Source organism: Mesoplodon bidens, assembly GCF_964165515.1.
Source record: "Mesoplodon bidens genome assembly, chromosome: 3".
Taxonomy (NCBI): Eukaryota; Metazoa; Chordata; class Mammalia; order Artiodactyla; family Ziphiidae; genus Mesoplodon; species Mesoplodon bidens.
Window position 1 is genome coordinate 43,264,919 of NC_138178.1, and position 24,296 is coordinate 43,289,214.

The 24,296-nt window shown below is 48.0% G+C and overlaps 1 protein-coding gene across 1 annotated transcript in view; it reads right to left on the reverse strand.

Moving 5' to 3' along the window:
• ONECUT1 (one cut homeobox 1) overlaps positions 1–20,661 on the reverse strand; it is a 36,825-nt gene extending 16,164 nt beyond the window's left edge. The window contains exon 1 of the mRNA XM_081227774.1: positions 19,337–20,661. Within this exon, the coding sequence (XP_081083900.1) occupies positions 19,337–20,441 (1,105 nt within the window). The 5' untranslated portion in view covers positions 20,442–20,661. The remainder of the gene's footprint in view (positions 1–19,336) is intronic.
• Positions 20,662–24,296: the final 3,635 nt, after the last annotated feature.

Sequence of the window (24,296 nt, forward strand, 5' to 3'; positions counted from 1 at the left end):
GTGTGGAGGAGGTGATGGTGTGGAGGAGCTGATGGTGTGGAGGAGGCGATGGTGTGGAGGAGGTGATGGTGTGGAGGAGCTGGGGCTCAGGTATTCCTCAGGCACAGACTGGGAGGACATCAGAGAATCACACCAGCTTTCACTTTCCATGGCTCCTGAAACAGCCCTTTTTGTGTGATTCTAGACTATCTTAGTTCTTCTTCTCGCAAGCTTTGTCTTCTCTCATTTTTTCTGTGTTCCCTGTGGTACAGGATGAACATGGGACAGAAAGGTGAACTGAGAATCCTGTTGAATGAATGCATTTTCATACCCCTGTGATACTCGCATCCATCCTCTTGCTGGCCATTCACTGTCACATGCACACATTTTCCTGAGCACAGGCCCAAGCTTTTTGAGACTCACCAGAAGAGACACGACTGCCTGACCCTTCCCTCCTGGAAGCTCTTTCCCTGCACTGCAGCTTCAAAAGAACCCGTGGGGAGAAAAGCTGCTGCCTCGCACATGCCCCTTCAGTCAGTTACGAAAGGTAATGTGGCTCTTTAATGAAAGGTTGGCTCAGGAATTCTGATTTTTAAATTCCTAAACTTCTGTTAATGCCTGATCCATTGAGGTTTTATTACATCAGTCTCCCTCATCTTAAAGAGCCCCTCAATAGTTTGGGCTATAATAATAATAATTGGAAATATGTGATATCGATGCCCTAGTTATGATGTTGATTCTGCAAAACAGTCAAAATAAATGGCAGACCTGATGAATTACATGCTTAGTATGCATTATTATCTCATGCAGGCCTATTGTGAATTTTAAGTCTTAGCTTATTGATCCCATTTCTTTAATTAATAGCCATATATAACACTTTATAATATTCACAGCAATTGGAAGTTATAAAATGGAACTCCTTAAAAAATAACCTACAATTTTGACTTTTCGCCAAGTCATCAGACGTGTTTCACAGTTAATTTCAAATTAGTGGTTTTCCTTGTTTGCATTTCTGGAAAGTCATCTGTAGAGTCAATTGTAAATGCTGTTCTCCCAATGACACATGTATTATACAATTGGCTTCATAAGGGTCTCTAGTAAGCTTGAGAGGAAAGCCCTTCTTGGCCGCTCCATCAAGATATTCAAGGACCTCGACCCTCTGACCCCAATCCCCTTTTCCATTTCACTTCCCACAACTGCCCACCCACCATCCACACTGAGCCACACTGTTCAGAAGTCAGTCCTAAATACACTGTGAATGTTCACACCTCTATTCCTTTGCTCAAGCTGTTCCCTCACCCAGAATGTCCTTCCTTCTCTTTCTTGTCCCTATGTAATCAAGGCCCAGCTTAAGCATTTCATTTTCTATTAAGGCTTCTCCATCCCCTCTCTCATCTGGGGTGAATTGTGGTCTCCTGTGCCCATAGAGCTCCCCAGATAATTAGTTATTACCTACCCATTTCTCTCACTAGGAACCCATGAGTTCTGTAAGAGTAGACCATGGATTATTTCTTTGGCATACTCAGCATCCTTGTTGGATAAATAAGTCAGATGTGGCCCCAGAGAAAATGGGGAGACATCCGAGACACAGTCCTTTTAAAGTCCCCAGGTGATTCTAACATATAGGCTAGGCTGAGAACCACTATTCTAAATTAGTGCTCCTCAAACTTGAGTGTACAAATTTGAGTCATTTGGACATTTTGTTAAGATGAAGATTCTGATCCAGCAGGTCTGGGCAGAGCCTGAGATTCTGCACATTTAACAAGCTCTCAGTTGCCCACTGCTCAGTTGCTGGTCCAGGATGGCACTCTGAGTAAACAGGGTCTAGAGTCCAGAGCAGAAATTGTAAGGCGTGGGTCAAATACATCAACATCACCTGGGAGCATGAAGGGGAGGCTTGTTCAAAATGTATATTCCGGAACCCTGTCTTATCTCTACTGAATTAGATCTTCTGAGAGAATGGGATTCCGAAACACACATTTTAAACAAGTTTCCCAGGTAATTTAGAATAAAGTTGGAGGAGATTCTGTCATTAACTGATAGAACTTCCTAATGCCAAGGGGCAGAGGGGCGGCTGCTGTGGAGCTGCAGAGCGCCCCCTCTGGCAAATGAGGGTACTTCACACCCATGCCTCCCTCTTCCTCCTGATTATCCACCAGGCTGGCAACGGAACAGAAACAAATAACTGGGGGCTTATCTTCTTCTACATCACACCTCCACACGCCTGCTGACAAAAGGACTGTGATTAGTCTGCACTGCACCTGTTTTATGGTTGCTATATTTAGGATCTTTTAAAGTATTATTTTACATAATAACATGTTGGCACAAAGGCACACACACACACACACAAACATATCACAAAACTGTTCTGCATATTTCAGGCTGTGCTTCTCAAACTTTAGTATGCTTTAGAATCATTTAGAGAGCCTGTAAGAAGACAGATTACTGGGCTCTTACCCTGAGTTTCTGAATGAGCAGGATATCTAGCAAGTTCCCAAGTGATGTTGGGGCATATGAATGGGGGAAGAATTGAAAATGAATGTTACAGAAAATATTTTTAGCAGGTTTGTTTATTTTACGGGTATGGGTGAAGCAATTTTGAAATTATTTTAGATGTATTTCAGGATTGAGCAAATGAGTAAGTGTGCATGTGTGCTGGGGGGTGGATATGTTATTGAGTGCCAGGGTTCTCACTGTAGAGGAAGGGACACACAATTATGTAATGAGGGTAGGCAAGAAGAAATCCTACGGGGATATATTGCAATTAGATGTGGAGGTATTTGTGCGAACTCATGATTTTAAAAATATATATGTAAGCATGTTTATGTGCACGTGTATATTATATATGTATGAGTGCATATGTATATTTGTGGGGTGTGTGTGTGTGTGTGTAAATATACATGCATATTTTTCCTGGATTTTTCTGAGGGGGCCAAAGAACAAAGTCATGCTACTAGCCATGATCACACCTAGTGACCAGGCCTTCTTGGTCTCTAATACCATTCCCCACCAGAATAAACCAGGGCTCATCAAGGAAAGGGCAGATTCTAGGGCTGGGACAGGGTAGGTAACAGATGAGCTTGGAACATCTTATTATGATGCCAGAAAGTAAAAGAAAAGGGCTTCCCTGGTGGCGCAATGGTTGAGAGTCCGCCTGCCGATGCAGGGGACACGGGTTTGTGTCCCGGTCTGGGAAGATCCCACATGCTGCGGAGCGGCTGGGCCCGTGAGCCATGGCCGCTGAGCCTGTGCGTTCAGAGCCTGTGCTCCGCAACGGGAGAGGCCACAACAGTGAGAGGCCCGCGTACCGCAAAAAAAAAAAAAAAAAAAAAAAAGAAAGAAAGAAAGTAAAAGAAAAAAAAATGGAGAAGGAGGAGGGGGAAGAGTAGAAGAAGAAGGAGAAGGAAAAGAACGATGGAAACAAGTCACAAGAACAGAGGAGCCAGATTAAAGGGGCTCCCACTGTCAAATCTGAGACAGCTTGAGCACCAAAATAGGTAAGTACAGAATTGAATTAGAAACCATTGAGAAAAAAGGAATGTGTGAATCTTATCCAATAACAAATGGATAAGTAAACGAGAGAGAAGGGGCTCTTGCTCACAGAAGAAAGCTGAGAGCTGACTGTCAAACAAGGCAGGAGTGCCGGAGATGGAAAATCATTTTGAAGCCGTCGTGATAAACAGGTCAGGCAAGAATCAATAGATGCTAAATCTGTGGGGAATTCTGATGAGGAGTAGGATATCTGCATAATCTTAAAGTATCTCCCCACAGACTGCTTATTAGCTGTAAGAGAGAAAGAGAAAAAAAATGTGATTGTACAGTGGAGGAATTAGGCAACACCTCGACCAAGTGATCAAAATTAACTCTCCAGTTAAGTGGGAGACAGACAGACTTCATGGGCCTCCAGATGTGATCCCCTGAGAAGGACACGCCTCACTCATGCAGCTTTCTGGGCAAGAAAGCGCCACCTCAATCTAATCACGAGGAAACATCAGATAAACATAAAATGAGAAATATCTTTTTTTTTTAAAGTGGGGACTATATTCTTCAAACATTTCAATGTTATAAAAGGTTTAAAAAGCTGTGGAAATGTTTAAGATTAAAGAAAAGAAGAGATATGAAACAATCCCAGACTGGATCCTTTCCTGGAGAACAATGCTGTGAAGGACATTACTGGGTCAACGGACAAAAGTGAACTGTGGCTACAGAAGGGAAGGTTCATACTCGTGGAAATACATTCTAAAGTATGTAGGGGTGAGGGGCTATGATGTATGTAACGTACTCTGAAACGGTTCATGAAAAAAAATTCTGTGCATTTCAGAGTGAGAGAGAAAGAGAGATTGAGAGAGAGAGAGCACGCATGTGTGCACAAATGATAAAGCAAATGGGGCAAAATGTTAACAGTTGGTCAACTGGTGGGTAAATGGTTTAATGTTCTTATTTTATTTTTGCACCTTTTGAAAAATTTGAAAAAAACTTCCAAATAAAATGTTCTTAAATCATGCTTTTGAATAATATTTAATGACACTGAGATAAGTTTGACTGTAAATTCTTTATGAGCTCAATTTTGTGAAAAATAAAAACTAAAAATGTATCTTATTTACATAATTTTAAAAAGCTAGAAGGGAACAAACCGACACATAAACAGATATCATCTCTGGGTTATGGGAATATGGATGATTTGATCCTGTCGTATTGTTTATAGTGTTTCATATTTTCCAAAGTTATGAGAGAAAAATTATTTTTGAAAGAGGAAAACAAATATTCAGAAAAGTTCTGCGTTTGTTGCTGACTGCTGTGCCATTGCCTGATAATAGCAAAAACAAAACAAAACCAAAAACTTGAAATCACTGAAATGTTCAATGAAAGGTTGTTGGAGAGGTTATGTAAATTATCATGCTTCTGAAATATTATATAGTCATAAAATTTACATTTGCCCAATCAATTTATGGACCAACCTAAGCATCTAAAAATAGGGGATTGGTTAAATTATAGCATAGCTGTAAAACATAAAATGTGCAGAAAGCATTTTGATCCAGAGCACTCCAGGAGCAGAGGGAGGGCTTTGACCTCTTTGCAGTCTTGCAAACTGTAAACACCCTATTTATACATATCTGCTAAATGAATAAGTGCTACTCGTGAGGTATTTGGGAGGGGGCAGGAATGGTGGAATTACCAGGGGTTTTTATTGTCTCCATTTTCCTTTTATGTATTTTCAAATATTCTATCATAAATTTAATAACATGGGATTTTTAATTTAAAAAGTTATAATATAGTATGTATGGATCATCCCATTGAGAAGAGACTGGAAAGATATTCACAAAAGGGGGCTATCTCTGTTTGGGGGTGTTATGGGTGATTCTTGTCACCTTTTTTCTTGATTAGTAGTAATAATTTTACAAAGAAGTTATTTTTAAAAGGCACTGGACCATCATTAAAAAGTCTACAAATAATAAATGCTGGAGAGGGCGTGGAGAAAAGGAACCTTCTTGCACTGTTGGTGGGAATGTAGATTGGTGCAGCCACTATGGAGAACAGATGGAGGTTCCTTAAAAAACTAAAAATACAGTTATCATATAATCCTGCAATCCACTCCTAGGCATATATCTGGAGAAAACTCTAATTTGAAAAGATCCATGCACCCCTATGTTAATTGCAGCACTATTTACAATAGGCAAGACATGGAAGCAACCTAAATGTCCATTGACAGATGAATGGATAAAGAAAATGTGGTGTAGATATACAATGGAATGTTACGCAGCCATAAAGAAGAATGAAATAACGCCATTTGCAGCGACATGGATGGACCTAGAGATTATCATATTAAGTGAAGTAAGTCAGACAGAGAAAGACAATATCATGTGATATCGCTTATATGTGGAACCTAAAAAATGATACAAATAAACTTATTTACAAAACAGAAATAAACTCACAGACTTGGCAAACAAGTAATTTGTGACTACCAAAGGGGATAATGGGGTGGGAGGGGGAGATAAATTAGGAGTTTGAGATTAACAGGTACACACTACAAAATATAAAATAGATGAATAGCAAGGAACTGTTATATGGCATGGGGATCTATATTCAGTGTCTTGTAGTAACCTGTAATGGAAAAGAATCTGAAAAAGAATATATATTTTCTCCATCTCTGCTGACAATGGCATGCAATCCGACCCTCATCATCTATTGCCACCCTCCTAGCTAGTCCCCTGATGCTGCTACTTCTCCTATTGGCTCACACTATGCTGCCTTTCAAAAGCACAAGCCTGACAACTTCACTCTACTAGAGGGCACAACTTCCTTCAGCTCCTGCTGTCACAGACCCAAGTCCCTTGGACGGCACAGGCATACAAGATCCTATGTACTCTCTTTTCAGTCTTCTTTCCAGTTTCCTCCCTGCTCCCACATAACTGTTTTCCTGCCTATTCCAGCACTCATCAAGGATATTTGTGTATTTGTTTCCCCACACATGTCCTCCCGTGAGCTCCTCCAGGATACGGCAGGTTGTGCCTCTTCTGAGCCCCAGTACTTAGCCCAGCGCCCTTCACATAGGAGGTACTCCATCAGCCTGAGGGCAAATGAAGGAAAATGGGCCTTCTGAATGATGTAGTATGACCCTCAGTGACTTGAATGTGCACATGAATCTCCTAGGGATCTTGTCAAGGTGCAGGTTCAGATTTAGTAGGTCTGGGGTGGAACCTGAGAGTCTGCATTTCTTACATGTTCTGCTGCTGGTCTGGGGACCACACTGAGTAGTAAGGACCCAGAGAACAGTAAGAGTTTTTCAGATGGAGGAGAGTATGGACACAATCATTCTTATAGGAATATTGAATTTTTTAAACATATTTATTGGAGTATAATTGCTTTACAATGATGTGTTAGTTTCTGCTTTATAATGAAGTGAATCAGCTATACGTATACATATATCCCCATATCTCCTCCCTCTTGTGTCTCCCTCCTACCCTCCCTATCCCAGCCCTCTAGGTGGTCACAAAGCACCAAGCTGATCTCCCTGTGCTATGCGGCTGCTTCCCACTAGCTAGCTATTTTACATTTGGTAGTGTATATATGTCCATGCCACTCTCTCACTTTGTCCCAGCTTACCCTTCACTCTCCCGGTGTCCTCAAGTCCATTCTCTATGTCTGCATCTTTATTCCTGTCCTGCCCCTAGGTTCTTCAGAACCTTTTTTTTTTTTTTAAGATTCCATATATATGTGTTAGCATATGGTATTTGTTTTTCTCTTTCTGACTTACTTCATTCTGTATGACAGTCTCTAGGTCCATCCACCTCACTACAAGTAACTCAATTTCGTTTCTTTTTATGGCTGAGTAATTAGGAATATTGAATTTTTGAGTGAACTTTTAACCTCAAAAGAGATAAAAGAAGTAAAATATTATATAATGATACAATATTTATATATATCATTTAAAAATATACATAAAGCTATGGAACTATAGGTTATTCCAGAAAAAGAGTAAAATAAATAACAAAGGGGAAAAATATAAGTCATTTGCTCTTAAATTCTCAATATCAATATTCTTTTTTAAATAGAAGTATAGTTGATTTACAATGTTGTGTTAGTTCCTGGTGTACAGCAAAGTGATTCAGTTATACATATATATATATATATATATTGTTTTCAGATTCTTTTCCATTATAGGTTATTACAATATATTGAATATAGTTCCCTGTGCTATACAGTAGGTCCTTGTTGTTTATTTTATACATAGTAGTGCTCAATATCAATATTCTAATTATCAACTTGGAGTTATAGTAGAATCACCTGGGAGGCTTTTTAATCAGCATATATTTTCTTGCCACCTCTCTGCCACCAATCTGATTTGAGGAATATGAAACTCTCCATCCACCCCTCCCCACTACAAAAAACTACAGCCTCGGAGAACGCTTTTGTTACTGATGGGAAGGCATCGTTTCACTCAGCTGTGCTGGGGAAGAAACAAGCTTCCAGCTATACAATAATTCGGATCCAAGAAATCTTCTGCAAGGGGTTTTACCCACGGCGTCCACACATGCTATTGTTCCCTCTGCCTGAAAACCTCTTTCCCCATTTCTGACCAAGTCCTGTTTTTTCTTTTTTTCCAGATCTTCAAAACTTTCCTTCATCACACCCTAAACCGTTCCTTCTTGGCACAAAAAAGCAACCAAGCTATTTGTCTCTCTTCCCCACTAGACTATGAGCTCCAAAAGACTTGTTTGTGCTCAGTACATCCCCAGTACTGAGCACAGCACTGTCATAGCTGTACTCAAATGAATAAAGAAAAAACCACTCTTTCCATATCTAATGAAATTTCCTCTTTCGCATCTTATGCCCTGTCCACAGTTGGCCAGATGTAATTCCTAAGAAAGCTGACATTTAGTACAGGGCTAAGAACTGTGTAAATGACAACTCAAATGTCGTGGGGTTTATTAGGTCCAAGTTGTTCGGGTTGGGGAATCAGACAGAAACCATCTTTTTCCTCCCCAAAGTTAAAATTAAATAATATTTACCTCTTACAAAACATGTATATTTAAGATAGGAAACACAGGAACAAAATGAACACTGGTGAAGGCAGCACCTGACAAAAGAACTGGAACATCTGCTGTCTGTGAAGCTACAAGGGTGTTCTCTCCTTTTATCTCTAACCTTTCCCTACTGGAGGTACCACTCTTAGGAACTTGAGTTTATTATTAATTTGTTTTTTCCACCTACTTATGTATCTCTAAACAATAAGTTGTTTAGCATTTCTTGCTTTTAAGCCTTGTAAAAATGGTATTGTTCTGGTGTGATTTTCTATAGCTTGTTCTTTTTTTTTTTTTTTTTAAAGAAATTCAACACTGTTCCTAAGACTCAACTATGCTGTTGTGTATAGCTGTGGCTCATTCATTTTCATCACTCTAATATACTCCTGCATTATATGAATACATCACAGTTTATTCCTGCATTCCTCGTCAGTGGGCATTTGGGATGTTTCTGGTTATTTGTTCTTAGAAGCAACGCTGTTACAGACCATCCTTGTACTCATCTTCAGGAACACCTGTGAGCTTATCTAGGGTATATACCAAGGGGTAGACTTTGTTCAGCTGCGGGTTCAGGTTTATAAGCCAAATTATCTTTTGAAGCAACGGTGGCAATTTACATCCCCACCAGCAGTGCATGAATTCCTGATGATCCATATCCTCACCAACGCAGGTATTGTAACCTCAAGCTGAAATATTTTTGTGCCAGAAGGCAGTGCTCCTGACTGGAAAGGCTGTTTCCTTCTGGCCATCTGTTAGGAGAGCCTGATCTGAGACTCTGCCCAAGAGATGGGTGCCAGGGACTTACACCTTGTTGAATCCTGACTTTGGGACAGAGCATTAAATTGAGAAAAGAGACTGTCATGGATACACAGTCATCATAGAAGGCAATCATTCATAGAATGTGGGATCTGGAAGGACCCTAAGGCCAAATCCTTCATTCTACATTTAAGGAGACTGAGACCCAGAAAGGTTAAATGACAAGTTCTCAGAGCTAATTAGTACAAGAACCTGTCTCTGGGGCTCTCATTTCTTAGTCTAGGGTGTTTTTTTTTAAATGTGTTTATTTGGTTTAGTAATTTAAGATAACACAATCTAGTAAATTAAAAATGACTCCATAAATATTCAAATAACTGCCAATTTATCTTTAAAAGGTAGTTGTTTGACTTCCATGACTGATGAATTCGATAACTTCAGCTTCTTGTGAAGTAAACAGTAATACTGAATTTCAATGGGATAAACAGGGGAAAGATGCAATCTCCATAGTAATGGTTTTCAATAGGCAAATTTAACAGTATTAAAACACACTGATCCCCTGGGGAAATTAATTCCCAATTTTTTGGCGGATCATCCTCATCCTTGGATCATCCCCCCAGGCAAATGATAGGCGTGGGTTTAAGAAGCCATGTTATGAGGAAGGTCAACTTCAAATGCAGTGAAATTTCAATTCATCCTCCTCTTCTGAGTACTCAAAATTAACATATCGTAGGAGGCTGGGAACTGTTTGTGGATATTATGGCAAAATAGCCTCAGTAATCCGATGGTATATAATCTTAGGTGCCTTTACTTGTGAATGTTGGAAAATTCTGAAAAGAGACCAGTTTGCAGCTGAGGTACTTAGTGCTCTTTAGAGTGTGCATAAGAAGCATGATGTGTACAAAGGAATCTGTCCCCACATACGAAGCAGTAAAAATGCAACTGGGGAGGGGAGGAAGACTGCCTAATAGGAAGGGTGTCTGTGTGAAGGAGAGTGGCTTCGAAAGCCTGCAGGGAAAATCTTCATCCTGGAGCTGTTTCCTACAGGGACCCCTCCCTCCACCTCCCCTGCCCAAATTCCTTGCTCCTCTCTACCCCAAGAATCCATTTACCATTTGAAAATATCTTTGGTTTAACAATGTTGGCAGGCTGGCAATAAAAGCTTTCCAAGAGGCATCCCTCTTTTTTTTTTTTTTTGCAGTACGTGGGCCTCTCACTGTTGTGGCCTCTCCCGTTGCGGAGCACAGGCTCCGGACGTGCAGGCTCAGCGGCCATGGCTCACGGGCCCAGACGCTCTGCGGCATGTGGGATCTTCCTGGACTGGCGCACGAACCTGTGTCCCCTGCATCGGCAGGCGGGCTCTCAACCACTGTGCCACCAGGGAAGCCCGGCATCCCTCTTTTAATGTCAGGATAAGACTCAGGAGCTGCTTATTGCTTTGGGGCGGGGGGCGGGCTTGGAGGGAAAGGACACCAAGTAATTTTGCTAGGAATGCTGACCAAACGGTACTGAGGTATTCCTGGTTCAGGTTTTCCTCCCAGCAGTCATTTTAATCAGCACTTCCTCTATTTAATGAGCTTGTAGTGCCATTACATAATCACCCAGCTCACTGGATTAATGATGAAAAGAGGAACTGATTTTTCCAGTTGCATCATTTGAAGTAAATGTTAACTTTCTTTCTGAGTCCTTAGTTAACCGCATTACTGTGACAAATATGCCTTTGTCTAGCATAAGTAATTAGAATTTAATCACTTTAACTGCATCTTAATTACCCTAAATGAATTGAAAGGACATTTAATAGTAAAGATTAAATTGCCTTAATGAACGATTTTTGTGACTCCATCAATACTTGAATCGCGTTAGCCACTCCTCTCACGCACTTCACCTGCAGTGAGCAGACGAGTCACTAGGTGGCGCGCTTCGCTCGTTTATTTATTTAATTTCCCCCATTGATCTGTTTTAGAAGACATCAGGAAAGAAAGCGAAAAGCATAGAGTTTATTATGTTCCTTTGATAACCTCTCTTTGGGACTACGAGGTCATCACCAGATGCAGAATGAAAGCAGCGATTTCAGAAACTGTCGATTCTGCGGACCCTATGGCATATGCAAAGGGAGACGAGAAACTCATCGGTAACTGGAAACTTGCGGTGCTTGAGGGAAATTGTAAGTTGCCCTCTGGATGATTGCCAACATATATACAGAGTTTAAGTCAATTTATTATTTTTTAGTGCAGAGTTCTAAAACATGAGTAACAGGCAAGCTTGGAATAGCAAGGCAGGCACCGATGTGAAGCCAAGAAATATAATTGCTGTGCAAGTGCAGATCAGAACACCAATGCCTGAAAGAATGGGAGGTTGGGGCCTTTGGGCCCTCCTCCAGGCTGGCTCCCAATGGACCAGTCCTACCCACAGTACACATCTAATGAGATGGGTCTTGCCTGTGAATAATTGTTTAAGTGAAAAAATGGATAGAGAGACTTGGGTTCCATGTCTAGCTCCGTGACTGCCTCACATTCCCTCTGGCTGCTTCCAGAGAGCAATAAAAAGTCTCTCTTATAAGTCCTGAGTAAAAAAGAAATTAAGTTTCCACAAGTAACTCTCTTTGAGAGTCCCAGAGGGAAGACACACATTCTCTAATTTTGAGACCTTATTATGCAGGGACTTTCCAGATTGGCGTTTAAGACAGTGAATCAGACATTTCCACATTCTGGGTCCACCGACCTAGTGGACTTGCACCCATAATCGAGGCACAGGGTGGAGGGTAAGGGTGTTCTGGGCTTTGAGCTGGGAAAGCTGAGTTCAGGGTCTCAGTGATTTCCAGCTGTGTTATCACAGGTAAGTTATTCAACCTCCTTGAACAGAGAAACAGGAAAAATAATGGTAATTGCCTGTAAACTAGCAGCTCCCAAACTTTGCTGCACATTAAAATCACCTCAGAGCTCTTAAATATCCTAGTGCCCAGGTCATGCCCTATACTACTAACGCCAGAATATTTGAGGTCTTAGCCAGGAATCATTTTTTAAAAAAGATCCCTAAATGATTCCAATGCATAGCAAGATTTGGGAGCCACTGGCACAGACAGTGAGTATTAAATGAGAACATCTATGTGCCTAGCACAGTACCTGACTAATAAAATGTACACAGTGGACCTAAACTCCTTCGTTATCAATTGACTTCCTTATCACTTGCCAAGACAAATGTGAGGGTTGTACTTCAAGGTCTGGTTCTGTTCAGCTGTTATCTTATCAAATTGTCTCACCTAAAGGGAGAAGAAAATTTCTAGAAGCTAATTTGTTCCAACTTTATGATAATGTAACATCTTTTGGGAGGAACATAATGTGGATGATTCTATAGCAAGACCCTGTGATCAGACATAAATTTATATGTTTGTATCAAAATAATAAGATTGCCCTGTGATGGGTCTGGTCATCTAAGCCAATCCTACAATTTCAGAAGAAAATTAAGCTTCATTAGTACTAACATACTTGTATTAAAATAAAAGTCTGTTCAAATCTGTTGATAGAAGACAGTAATTTATGATTATGCACTAAATTCATTCACATTAGGAATCAGTTTTTTCCTTTTTACTAAACTCTGTGAGGCTGACACTTTTCACGTAAAAATAATGTGGCTTTCTTCTCCCAAACGTGCTTACCCATCTTATTTAAATACACACAAAATGAAAATAGTATTTAATGAATACTTGTTGAATCCTTTATCCAAGATTATAGGAAATTTATCCTCTAACTACTATGACTTCAATAGGACCCTCCTTCTGTTGCTACTCTAGGTTGGGGACCATTCAATTTTGCCAAGTGTGGAAACTGCTGTTTTCAAGGGGACTGAAATGAGACTAGTCACTTCTCATCCAGTCCGTCAAGGCTCCTTGGTTGATTTAAAATAGTAAATTGGTGCTTAACTATTCCAATATATGGAATTTACAAAGAACACTGAGCACTCTTACTTGAAGGGTGAGGCTTCTAACTATGGATTTTGAGGAGCAAGACACTTGAGAACCTCGTTTTTAATTACCCACCTTCATTAGACTTGAGGATTTTCTTTCTTACAAGGAAATCAAGAATAAATGTTACCGATATACTCTGTAATAACTATTTCTTCTGAGAACTTTGGGTAGCAGCGTCTGTTTGATTAGCTGAATTTGCCATGAATGTGGAAATGATGACATCAAAACAGCTCATGTAACAACCTCCTCAAAGACCTTGTAGATTAGAGATGACTATAGATTTTCCCCAGCATGGATCAAAGGGACTGAATTGAACGTTTTAGCTTAATGATCCAACCCCTGTCACACCCATAGGGACTCGAATTCCGATTGTATAAGCAGGTGTGCCCATGGACTCAGACGCACACAGAAAGCTACTGCGGAGGGAGGAAAAAGATCAACCACCTGATCGACGAGGATAGGTTTGATCTTTTCCATTACTTGACTGTGCCCGTGTGTACTACTGGTGGGGCCTCACGATTTCTCATAAACTTCAAAATATTAGCTGTTAGTTTTTGTTTCCTCATCACAACTGTTCAAAGCCATCCTAGCCACCCTCCAGGGGCAAGAGAAACCCAGGCAACAGGCCTGGCTAGGCCCTGTCCAGGGTCCTGACGCTGCACCAGGGCTCCAGGCCGCTAGGCCTCCCAGAGCCCTTCACCCAGCCCACCAGACAGCAAACAAAGACCTTCAAGCTCAAAGCCTCAGGGCAGCCTTCTAACTCCCATCAGTTAGCTGGAAGGGGAAACAACAAAGGGAACGCTAATCCACCCTCCCTTCACTACACCCTGAGCCCCAACCTCCCATTTCAGACTGCCAGGGTCACCTTCTCTACTGTGACCCTGATAGTCTCAAACAAAAAACATGCCAGCAAAAGTATAATTTGGATATAATTTCCAAACATGCATCTTGAGAGGTTAGAGTTGGGGTATAATTTGGGGGGATGGCAATTTTGTCTCATCAGTGGGGTAATACCCAGGAATTGTTTAGGAGCAAGACAGATCCACTAGGTATCCTTTTCTCCCTCCACTACACTCTCTACTTGTCAAAATAGTTTTCATTTTGAAAATCACTAAGACATCAATGTTCTAAAAACAAAGTCTCTCCTCTCCGCAGCGGGTTGAACCACAGAGGCTTTCTGGGTGCTTGGCCTTGCGGCCCGCAGGGGGCATGTGCAGTTACTGGGGAAGACGAGTCCACAAGGAGGACATCAGTGAGGGCAAGAGTTTAGCTTCCTGTGGTGCGCTGAGCGCTTGAACATAAAGAAAGATGCAGCCTGGGCTTTGAGTTGCTTTGCTGCTACAACACAACCGTGCTATTGTTGGCACAGACCGTCCCAAGTGCCAGCTGCAAAACAGCGACGGCAGGACTGGGTCTCTACTGACCCCGATCGCCCTCTGGGTGCTTCCAAAGGGCCTGGGGCTGCACCCGCTGGCGGGAGAGCCAACCACCCTCGGGACAGGCCGCGGAGTTTATTGTCTCAGGCAGCCGTGCTCGATGTTCTGACACCAGGTCACCACAAGATAACCATCAGGCCTCCTCAAGCCACAGCAGCAGGTCTTGTCCACTCTAGTCAAACTCTCCGCTCCAACCTTCACCACATGCACACTTCTTAACTCCATGCACCCCTTCCTCTCCTCCCTGGGGTTTGTGCTCCCCAGTGGGGGCCGCAAGAGAGAACTATTGTTCCACACCCTCCAGGGGTCAGACATGGGCTGTGAGAAAGGCCCACGCAGAGCCTTCTGGGGATTGTCTCCAACAGCCAGACCTGTGCGGCTGGCGCGTGTGTGTGTGTGTGTGTGTGTGTGTGTGTGTGTGTGTGTGTGTGTGTGTGTGTGTGTGTGTGTGTGTGTGTGTGTATGTGTGTGTGTGTGTGTGTGTGTGTGTGTGTGTGTGTGTGTGTGTGTGTGTGTAGTGTGTGGGCGGGGGTCCCTAGCCAACTCTCCGGGAGCACGGGCGACCCTTAGGCCTGAGTTGGTGAGGGGACTCTGGAACTCCTCGGCCTCCGCCTGACGACTGGCTGGCCCCCAGGCCACGCTGGGAGGAGTCTAGCATAAAGCTTCGGAGGTGGCTCTCGTCCGGGGCAGCCAGCCCCCATCGCCCCCAGGCTGCTAGGCGGACGCCGTCGGCAGCGCCCCGCGGGCCCTTTGTTCGGGCCGCAGCCGGCTGAGAGCAGCTGCACTGCCCGAGAACCGCCCCGCAGAGACGCCGGGCGTGGCGGGGAACCAGTCCACTTGGCACCTTCTCCTCCGACTCCTGGGCCTATGAACCCTTCCAGTTCCTGCATCCCACACGCCCAGTTGTGGCTTTTCTCCCGGCCCAGAGTCTTCGAGGACTGGAGAAGTGGAGTTCCCAGGGCCCAGCATCGAACTCCTTCTGCTTGGCTCCCATGGCCCAGAGAAGTGAGGGGACAGTTGAAACGTCACCCGTTGGTATAAATATTAACAAAAAGCAAATGGACTTGCGCGGGAGCCAGTTAGTTATCAATCAACCAGGCAGCAAGGCCACTTATGGCAAACATGGCCCATGTTGGTCCGGGCGAGACTTTCTCATGGCCACCTCCTGGTCAGACTGCCCCCCCTCCCCACGCCCCCCGGTCCCCGGGTGTTCCTGGGGCAAATCCCGTCCAGGAAACAGGCGCAGTCCCGGGTGCTGGAGACCCGTCTGGCTCCCTGGCGCCGCCGTTGGGAGGTTTCTTCGCCTCCAGGTACCGCAGGGTCGAAGCGGCGCAGCACCCACCCCTGCCCGACCCCGGGCCTCGCCTGCTGGGTCTCTGCAGCACCCGCTGGTGGGTGTGCAGTGGCAGCCTCTTCCTGCGCCGGCAGCTCCCCTACTGAGGCCGGAGCCTTCTGGAATCTTTAATTGGAAGCTAATCTCCCCGCGTCTTAATAGGCGCCCACGTCAGAGGCGGGGCACCCACCCACCGGCACAGCCCCCCTCCCCACCTGGGATGAGACGCAGCGTGAGCCTGGTTGCGCTGCACTTTAATGGGGAAGCAGCAAGTGTTACACTGAGGGAACATATATTGATTTTTTAAAGGTAGTTAATTTGGTGAGAATTTCCTCCTGTCTCCCGTCGTCCGCCAGTCGATGTAATTTCGTGAAGAGAAAGCGCCTCTCCAAACACGCTGCCGCGGGCGGGCGGGCGGGCGGTTTTGACCCTCCACACCAGGCTGTACAGAACCTGGGGAACCAGGAGGGGCATGCAGAAGCCACTCTCCCGCTACCCAGCGAAGGAGCCGACCTCGATGGGCCTTGCCTCGCATGGGGTAGAAACGAGTTTGCGGGGTCTTTGATGAGTGCAACGGCGAGCAAGAGCTGCAAGTGGCACCTCCCTCCGTGCACGGGAGCTGGCAGTGGGGAGGAGGGGGCAATGGCTCACAGCTGCGTCCAACATGCCCTGCAATCCGTTTTTAGTCACCTGCAGTCAGGGCCTACCAGAGATCATTGGAACGGTTCAGGAAACGGCCTCGTTGGCCCCCCACACACACCAAATTAAAATGTTAACGGGAGGTCTCATCGTTCTTCGGTGACTTAAAAACAAGTCTTGGCCCTTGCTGCGTGATGGGATTGATCCCGGCTGGCTCCGCACGCGCGCTCATCCCAGCCCGCCCCACCCCTTTAATGAAGTTAAAGAAAGGAAAATGGGAGCGACGACCGCATCCGGGTCTTAGGATAAAGAGTTCGCTGGGGGTTTGGCGCCAAACTCACGTCCCGCCAGAGTCTCCGATTTTCCTTCCCCCCCATCCCCCACGAGGAAAAGGCCACGCGCCTCCGTCCAAAGGCTGGGCAGGACTCTCAACGCGCTGCTGGGTGCCAGGTAGCGGCCCCTTCGATAACCTCCTGGGTCCCGTGAGCCCAAGCGGGTACGCCCACCGCACTTCCCGTGTGCAGGTAGCAGTACTAGGGCTGCCCATGCGAGGAGGTGAGAGGGCACTCGTACAGGGCAGGGCGCTAAGGCGGGTTTCCAGGGCTCCGGGGTCGTCCCTGAACCTAATTTATAAGCCTGTCTTTCCAGGGGACAATAGGAGGCAGTGGGGAAGGAGAGTCATTTAAGTCCTGAGCAAGCGCCTTCAGGAGGTGGGGGGTTTGGAACGAGCTTCCCTGGGGGCGGGGTGGGGGAACGGCTCTCCATTTGCATCCCCTCCCTCCATTCCCCCAGCCCCACTAACCTGCTTGTGTGTGCACTGCCTGGGTAAAAAGTCCTGAAGCCGGGCTCGAGGCTGGCGTGTGCGTGTGAAAAAGCACTACCTTGGACGCTGGCATAGGCGTATCAGTCTGGGAGAGGAATAGCATTTTCTGCCGTCCCTTCCAGAACTTCAGCTGCCCTCGGGTCTCGGTCTACCCATGGGATGGGGGCAATCTGGTGGCTGCACACAAAGCTACAGAGTGGAATTGCGGGAGCCCCAGAGGGTACCCTGTCAACCTCTTTCTTCCCCCTCCCGTCCCCTCACCCCAGCCTCTCCTGGCTTCTGGGCTCAGGCCTCAAGAGTCCTCGTGGGGACTTTGGAGCCAACGAGCGCGGGGTTGAACTGGAAAACCTGGTGGGGCAGAGGCTCAGACGGTGCGGAGCTCCAGCAGGGAGGCCACAAGAACCCAGACCCCAAGACTGCTTTGGGTCGCATCCGGCTGGAGTGGCAAGCTCGCGGGGACGCCGGCACCCGCTTCCCTCTAGCTTCTCATTGGCCCACACGATGTGGGGGAGGGGGCCCTGGCCTCTTGCTTTGATTTTAGACTGTGAAACGGCTCAGCGCCCACGGCTCTGCGCGGATTGACTGTCTCTCGTTCTCCAGGGACGAATTAATGGAGAACGATCAGTTAATTAAAAAACCCTCATTCCGGCTTTTACCTTTTTCTTCGCCAGGACTCAGGCTAGGGCGCCGGGCTGAGATTGGGTGGGGGAGTGGCAGCATGTACCCCAGGAGTCAATCAACTCAGCCCGGGTCTCATCAAACCGAGTCCACCCTCGGCTGCCCTTGGCTCTACCTCTCCGCTTGTCCTCCGCCCTAGGGGGTCACTGAATCTGCTTGAAATCTCCCGTGTGATTCAGGCTGGGGTCAGTTGTCCCCTCCGCCGGTGGGCCGGCCAGAGCCTTCCCCTTACCTTGGCTTAGAGAGGCTGGGGGAACTGGGCGCTGTGTCTACGCAGCGCCGCCAAGACCTTCCCGCTCAACTCGGAAACACCAGGCCCTCGGGGTGTTTGGGTCCGGAGACCTCTGCTCGAAGACTTGGTTTTTTCCCTCACACTCCCACCCCCTGCATGGGGATTCAGACGAAAATTCATGCAGAGGAATAAAACAAAATGCGAAGCCCTAAGCGAGTTGGCAGCGAAATCGGTCTCTGGGCTAAGCTAGAAGCTCCCTTGTTGCTCGGCCGCCCTCACCTGGACCTTGGCACGATCTGCCTTCCTCTCTACAGCCGGTCACAAGCGCATAGTGCGTCCTAAACCTTACGGAGCGTCTGCGCCACACACCCACCGCCGCGCGGCTTCGGAACCTTTGCTGGAACTCCCAGAGTGCGCTCCCCACCCTCCAGCCCCCCACCCCGCCCCGCGTCACTAAAGTGAGCGCGGGAGCGGGGTCACCGCAGCGAGTTCAGCTAAACATTGGCGGGCAGCTCCCGCAACGCTCCAGCACAGCGCCCGGGTATGTGCCAGGGATACTGGCTGGCAGCACCTGCACGCAGTTCCACGCACGCGTCGCCTCTCTCGCCCCACAAACCTAGAGTGCCAAACCCAGAAGCGATGCACGGACCGTATCCAGCCACGTGCTGGGATTTCTTTCCTCCTACGGTCGTGCGAGCTTCCTGCGCTGTCTCCCAGCACAAATGCTCCTCTGCAATCACCCAGGCCGCGCTGCTCAGTTCCCGGAGCCTTCCATAGCCCAATGCACTGAGTCCTGGAAGAGGCTGTCTGCTCCCTGGAGCCACGCTCTGGCTCTTCCAGGCCTAGGGACCCCCCTCTCGGTGAAAGGAGGACGGGATGAAGCGTGCACAGATCTCTCTCCTTCCCTGCCTCCTTGGGTCCCTTCAGCTTCCCCAATACCTTATCTCCCCGCGCGCCCAGCTCCTTGGCCTGCTCACCTGCTAAGCGGAGCGCCGACATGCGCTGGAACTCCGGCTCCTGCAGCCACTTCCACATCCTCCGGAAGGTCTCCCGGCCGGATTTGAGTTTGCTCCAGGGTTTGGGGTTGCGCAGCAGGTCCGAGAGGGTCCCTTGGGAGCGACAGAGCACCCTCTGCGCGAAGATGGCCTGTGGTATGCTGTAGCGCTTAAGCTCGGTGGTGATACGCTGCGCCACCTCTTTGGTATTGATCTCTTCCATCTGCCCTGAATTACTTCCATTGCTGACCTGCGCACCGGTTACCGAAGGGTTGGGCTCCCGGGCCGTGCCCAGGAGTTGCCCGTGGCCCTGGGCGTTCAGGTGGGCGTGTGGGTGGTGTGGAGGAAGGCCGTTGATGGGAACCATGCCGGCCGAGGTGGGCGTGAGGTGCTGCTCCCCGTGACGGCCGAGCATGGCCGGGTGGTGGGCTTCGAAGCCATTGGGGGTGAGCATCTTGTCGGTGGGCATGGCGGCGCCCGGGTGGGCATAGTGGGGGAGCCCTTGCTGGGAGTTGTGGATGCCGCCCAGACCGGAGCCGGAGAGGGGAGAGAGGCTCTGGCCCATGCCGGCCACGTCCTTGTGATAGGGGGTATAGAGGTTATTCATGGAGGCCAGCCCGCGCTCGTCCCGCATGAGCGTGAAGCTACCGCTCACGTTGCCTGCCAGGCGCTGGTGGTGGTGCGGGTGGTGGTGGTGGTGGTGGTGGTGGTGATGGTGGGGGAACTTGTCCGAGACGGTGGAGATGGGCGGCAGCGGCTGCAGAGGGGTTAAGGTGGTGTAGGTGGTGGGCATGCTCATACCTGGGGGAGTCTCGCAGGCCATGGTCATTGTGGGGTGCAGGGGGCCGGCCAGGCTGTGCTCGGGGGCCCGGTGGTGGTGGTGGTAATCGCCGCTGCCGCTGCCGCCGTCCAGCAAGGACGCCATGCCCATCGAGCGCGGGTGCGCGGGGGGCAGGTGGCTGCCGCGGTGCGCCACGGAGCTTCGCGCGTGGGGGCTACCGCCCAGCAAGTCGGCAGGGGCAGGCACCGGCTCATGGCTCACCCCGTGCAGCTCCCCGATCGCCTCCATGGTCAGCTGCGCGTTCATCGTGATCTGGGCGAGCGGGCGGCGGACACAACATCGATGAGGCCGGGCAGAGGCGGCGAAGGGCGCACGCAGTCCGGTCTTCACATCGGCTGCTGGCGACTGCTGCCTTCCTTCCTTCCTTCCTTCCTCTCACTGTGGGGCTCTGTCTCCCTCTCAGTGTGTCTCGCCTTCCCTCTTGTCCCCACCTTCCCCTCTGCGTCCTCGGCTTTTTTTTTTTTTAATATTAATTTCCGAAAAGGATCCGCGCCGTTAGGCGAGCGCGGTGCCCCCAGCCCGCCCGCCCCCGGCCCCCTCACGTCCCTCTCCTTCTTAGAATTGTGAGGCTCCCGGCTCCCTTGACGCACCCCTTGCGCCTTCCGCGGCTGCTGCCTGCCCGCGCCGCTGGCCAGCTCCAGCCATGGCTCGGTTACTGTTGCAGACTCTGTGGCCGCTGTTCCGCCGCCGCCGCCGCGGCCCGCCCTCACGCCCGCCGGGCGCAGCGCGCAGGCGCGCGGATCAGCCCCGCCCCCTCAGTCCCCGCGCGCGCGGCCCGGGACGTCCCCGTACAAATGAAGGTGGGGGTCCCAGCGCCGCTCGTAAGGCGCTGGGCTGCGGGGGAGCGGTGCGCACGTGCGAGTGTCTAACGTAGAGCGCGATCTGGGGCTGCTACCGCAACCCTGGTAAACTTGGGTCCCTCTCGGCTCCCTAGCTCGGGTGGGCTCTCTTCCCAGCCCTCGGCCACACTTGCTGGGCTCGCCTCCCGGGTGGCGCAGTATGCCTAGAGAGCCATCGCCCCTCTCTCCAGTTGCTGCCTCCCGGTGCAGGTTTCCCGGGGAGCCTCAGCTGGTGTCATCACTCCTTCCACCCTGGCTTGTTTCCCGGGAGGGCCTCTGGGAGTCCACGCTCTCCCCATCTTCAGGTTCTTGGCCTTTTGAGGGGGAGGGGAGCAAATATTTTAAAGGCCTTGGTCAACCTGGTGGCTGTTGACCCGACAACCTCTGTCCTCCCTGATAATTCTCTGCCCACCCTGACTCTTCCATGCTCTGCGAAGAGGTGAGCTTAGTGCCAAGAGTCCCAGTCCCGGCCATACCTCGCTGTCCTCCTCCGCCTGGGTCCTTCTCCGGCTCAGCTGATAATTAGGGCGGCGCGCCGCTTCGTGAATGACTCGGCGTGTGTGTGTGTGTATTTTGTGAGTGCCCTGGTGGGTTCCTATGTTAACTCGTGGGTTCTGGTGGGGCCGCCGAGGCTCGGGCTGTTCCTGCGGTTTCTTCATGGCCCTCCTGGTAAAACACCAAGAGGCCGCTGCTTGCGGGAAGGACTGACGCCGGCAGGGTGGACCAGGCGCGCCAGTCTCTTCTTTGGCCCATAGGGACGCCCTCTTCCCGGCGTCCCTGCGAGAAGCCTCCAGATTTGAAAATCAATTCAGCTTCGGGCGTAATTGTTCGCTTCCCACAATCACGGTCCAATCCGGAATCGAACCTGATCCTTGGGCCTGGTGGGGACGCGTGGGGAGGCCCCCAGTGTGGGACGTATACCCGGCCGCCACATGCCTCGGCTTTCTTTCATTTACAAAAGAAAGGGAAAAAAAAACCGTAACAAAAGGCAGAGCGTGTCCGCTTAGGTGCTTTCATCCCTCAGAGAAAGGACAGATGTGCCCATTGTCCAGCCCTTGGCAGTTATGACCCGGTCAGCGCCGAGCCTCAGCCCCGGGCGAGTGGTGGTCACAATGGGGGACAGCTTCTCAGAATCTGGGTATATGGGTTCGGATATGGAACAAAGTGTGTGTGGCCAAACTCAGACTGTATGTTCCTTTCCTGGGGCACCAGGTCAGAGCCCACCACCGGTGTCTCTGCTGGGAATGTTCCCAGACCCTAGGAGAGGTCAGGGTGGTGGAATGGTAGTAGTAGTGGTGGCTGAGTCCCTTAGGCAAAAGCTTGGGCCAGTCTATCCTTGGGGGAAACTTCTCACCAGCTAAGGCATGAGCAGGCAGGCCAATCTCTGCCCAGGTCCCTACCACTGCCTAGGCAACGTCAAGATCAAGGTAGGTCAAGGCCAGTGGGTTACACTACCTGCCTTCCTTGAAAGTGGTCATGTCCTGAGATCGGTTAACCTGGTTGGTTTCATCACCACGGACATTCCTGTTTTGTCCAAACAATGCCTATGGAGGTCCTGGAGATGGGGGTCCATCTCAGTGGACTTAGCATCAGCTTGTGCAATGAATATTTAGGAATTTAAAACCTCCAGAGAGTAGAAGGTCTTTGGGAAAAATACAGCGACAAAAAGGAACTCAAAAAACAAAATTACTCTATTTAAAGTTACTCTTGTATCTACATCTCTCTAGTCATACATACATATACGCAAGCTTAAAACATATTTTCTGCCTAGTGGATCACAATATGTTGGTGGGAAGCTGAATTCTTGGCTCCGTATTGTTTCTGTTCTCATTTCTTACAACATAGAGCATGTAGCTCTTATATGAGACCAAACAATGGGTTAACGTAGAAGGCAGACTTTGAGCTAAACCGTTTGCCTCCCCCCCCCATATTTTAATCCCCCTGAAGTGATCGATTTGCCCTTATGACAACTCTCTTTCCCAAAGGCAGTTTGTTAAAAGAAAGAAGTAAATACCACCAAATGCACAAATTGTTCATGGTTTTCTCTTTGTGTAACTAATTAGGGACTTGATCCTGGAAACGCTCCTTCATGTGAGGCTCTCAGCTGAGCCCCTGGAGTCTACCTGAAGAGGGCTGGGATCAGGTGAGCTTAACTCCCTCCGCCCCCCCCCCAACTCCACCCCCCATGAAAAGGGGGGCTGGTTCAGTGCTGGTCCCTAAAGGAGTAGCCAAAGTAAAAATCTGGATAAGTATTGTATATGGTGGACTAATGTGAGTGCAGGACTTACTTGGGGAGTTTGCAAATCTCCCTAATCTTTCTTGGCTGTTCATTCCTTTCATTTAACCTTTGTTTTCTTGTAGTTGACTGAATTGCAGTAATTTCTCAGAAACATTTTATTCTTATTCAATGTCTTGGAAAACTTTCCTATTACTAAGAATGTATGATGGGTGGGATGGATGCTCTTAGGCCTAGTTAGGGTGAATGCACATGTATGTGTGTGTGTGGGGGGGAAGGACAGGAGGGCTAGGATAGCTTTTTGTCATTTTGTCCCTCTCTTCCCTTCCCTCTTCCACTGCCCAGCATAACATCAGGTGCACTATGGAGGATTAAAGAGGCCAGGGAGGGGTCTCTTGAAATTACTCAGTGTCTAGTGTATGTGATTACAGGATACTGTACAGTTCTTTATCACAGCCAAGAAGCCTGAGGGGAGGGCTCATTGTCAGCTGGTTAGATTTTGAGTAGCTGCAGGGAACTTAAAGAAAAAAATAATGTCAGTCACCACCCCATTTCATACATGTATATATTTAAGAAAAAGGGAAATAAGACTATGGACTGGATGCTTGTGGCTGGCAATGTTTTCAGTGTGGAAACAAAGATTTTAGACTACTTATTTTGTAGTTGTTGGGGTGCTGCTGGTGGTGGTGAGGCAGGTGCAATCCTTCCTATTCTGGGTGGGCTAGAACTTGCCAGGTGACCCCACTAGGCTTAGAAAAGAGAATGAGAATAAGATCTTTCCTCCAAATGCTGGCCACACAAGGTTCTTTGAGAACCTTCCATCAGTTTCAGAGTTACTGCTTTAGTGCTCTTTGTGAGTAACAGAGGTGTAACATATGGCCCAGTCCCAGTTTTCAGGACCATTCCAAAAAACTGTTTCTAGCCCCTCTGAGCCATCAAATGTTAACTTCCGGTATGTTGACCGCACAAACAGCAAACCTGGGTGTCAGGGAAGATTCCCTCACCCAGGGCTCCACGGAGAGTCTG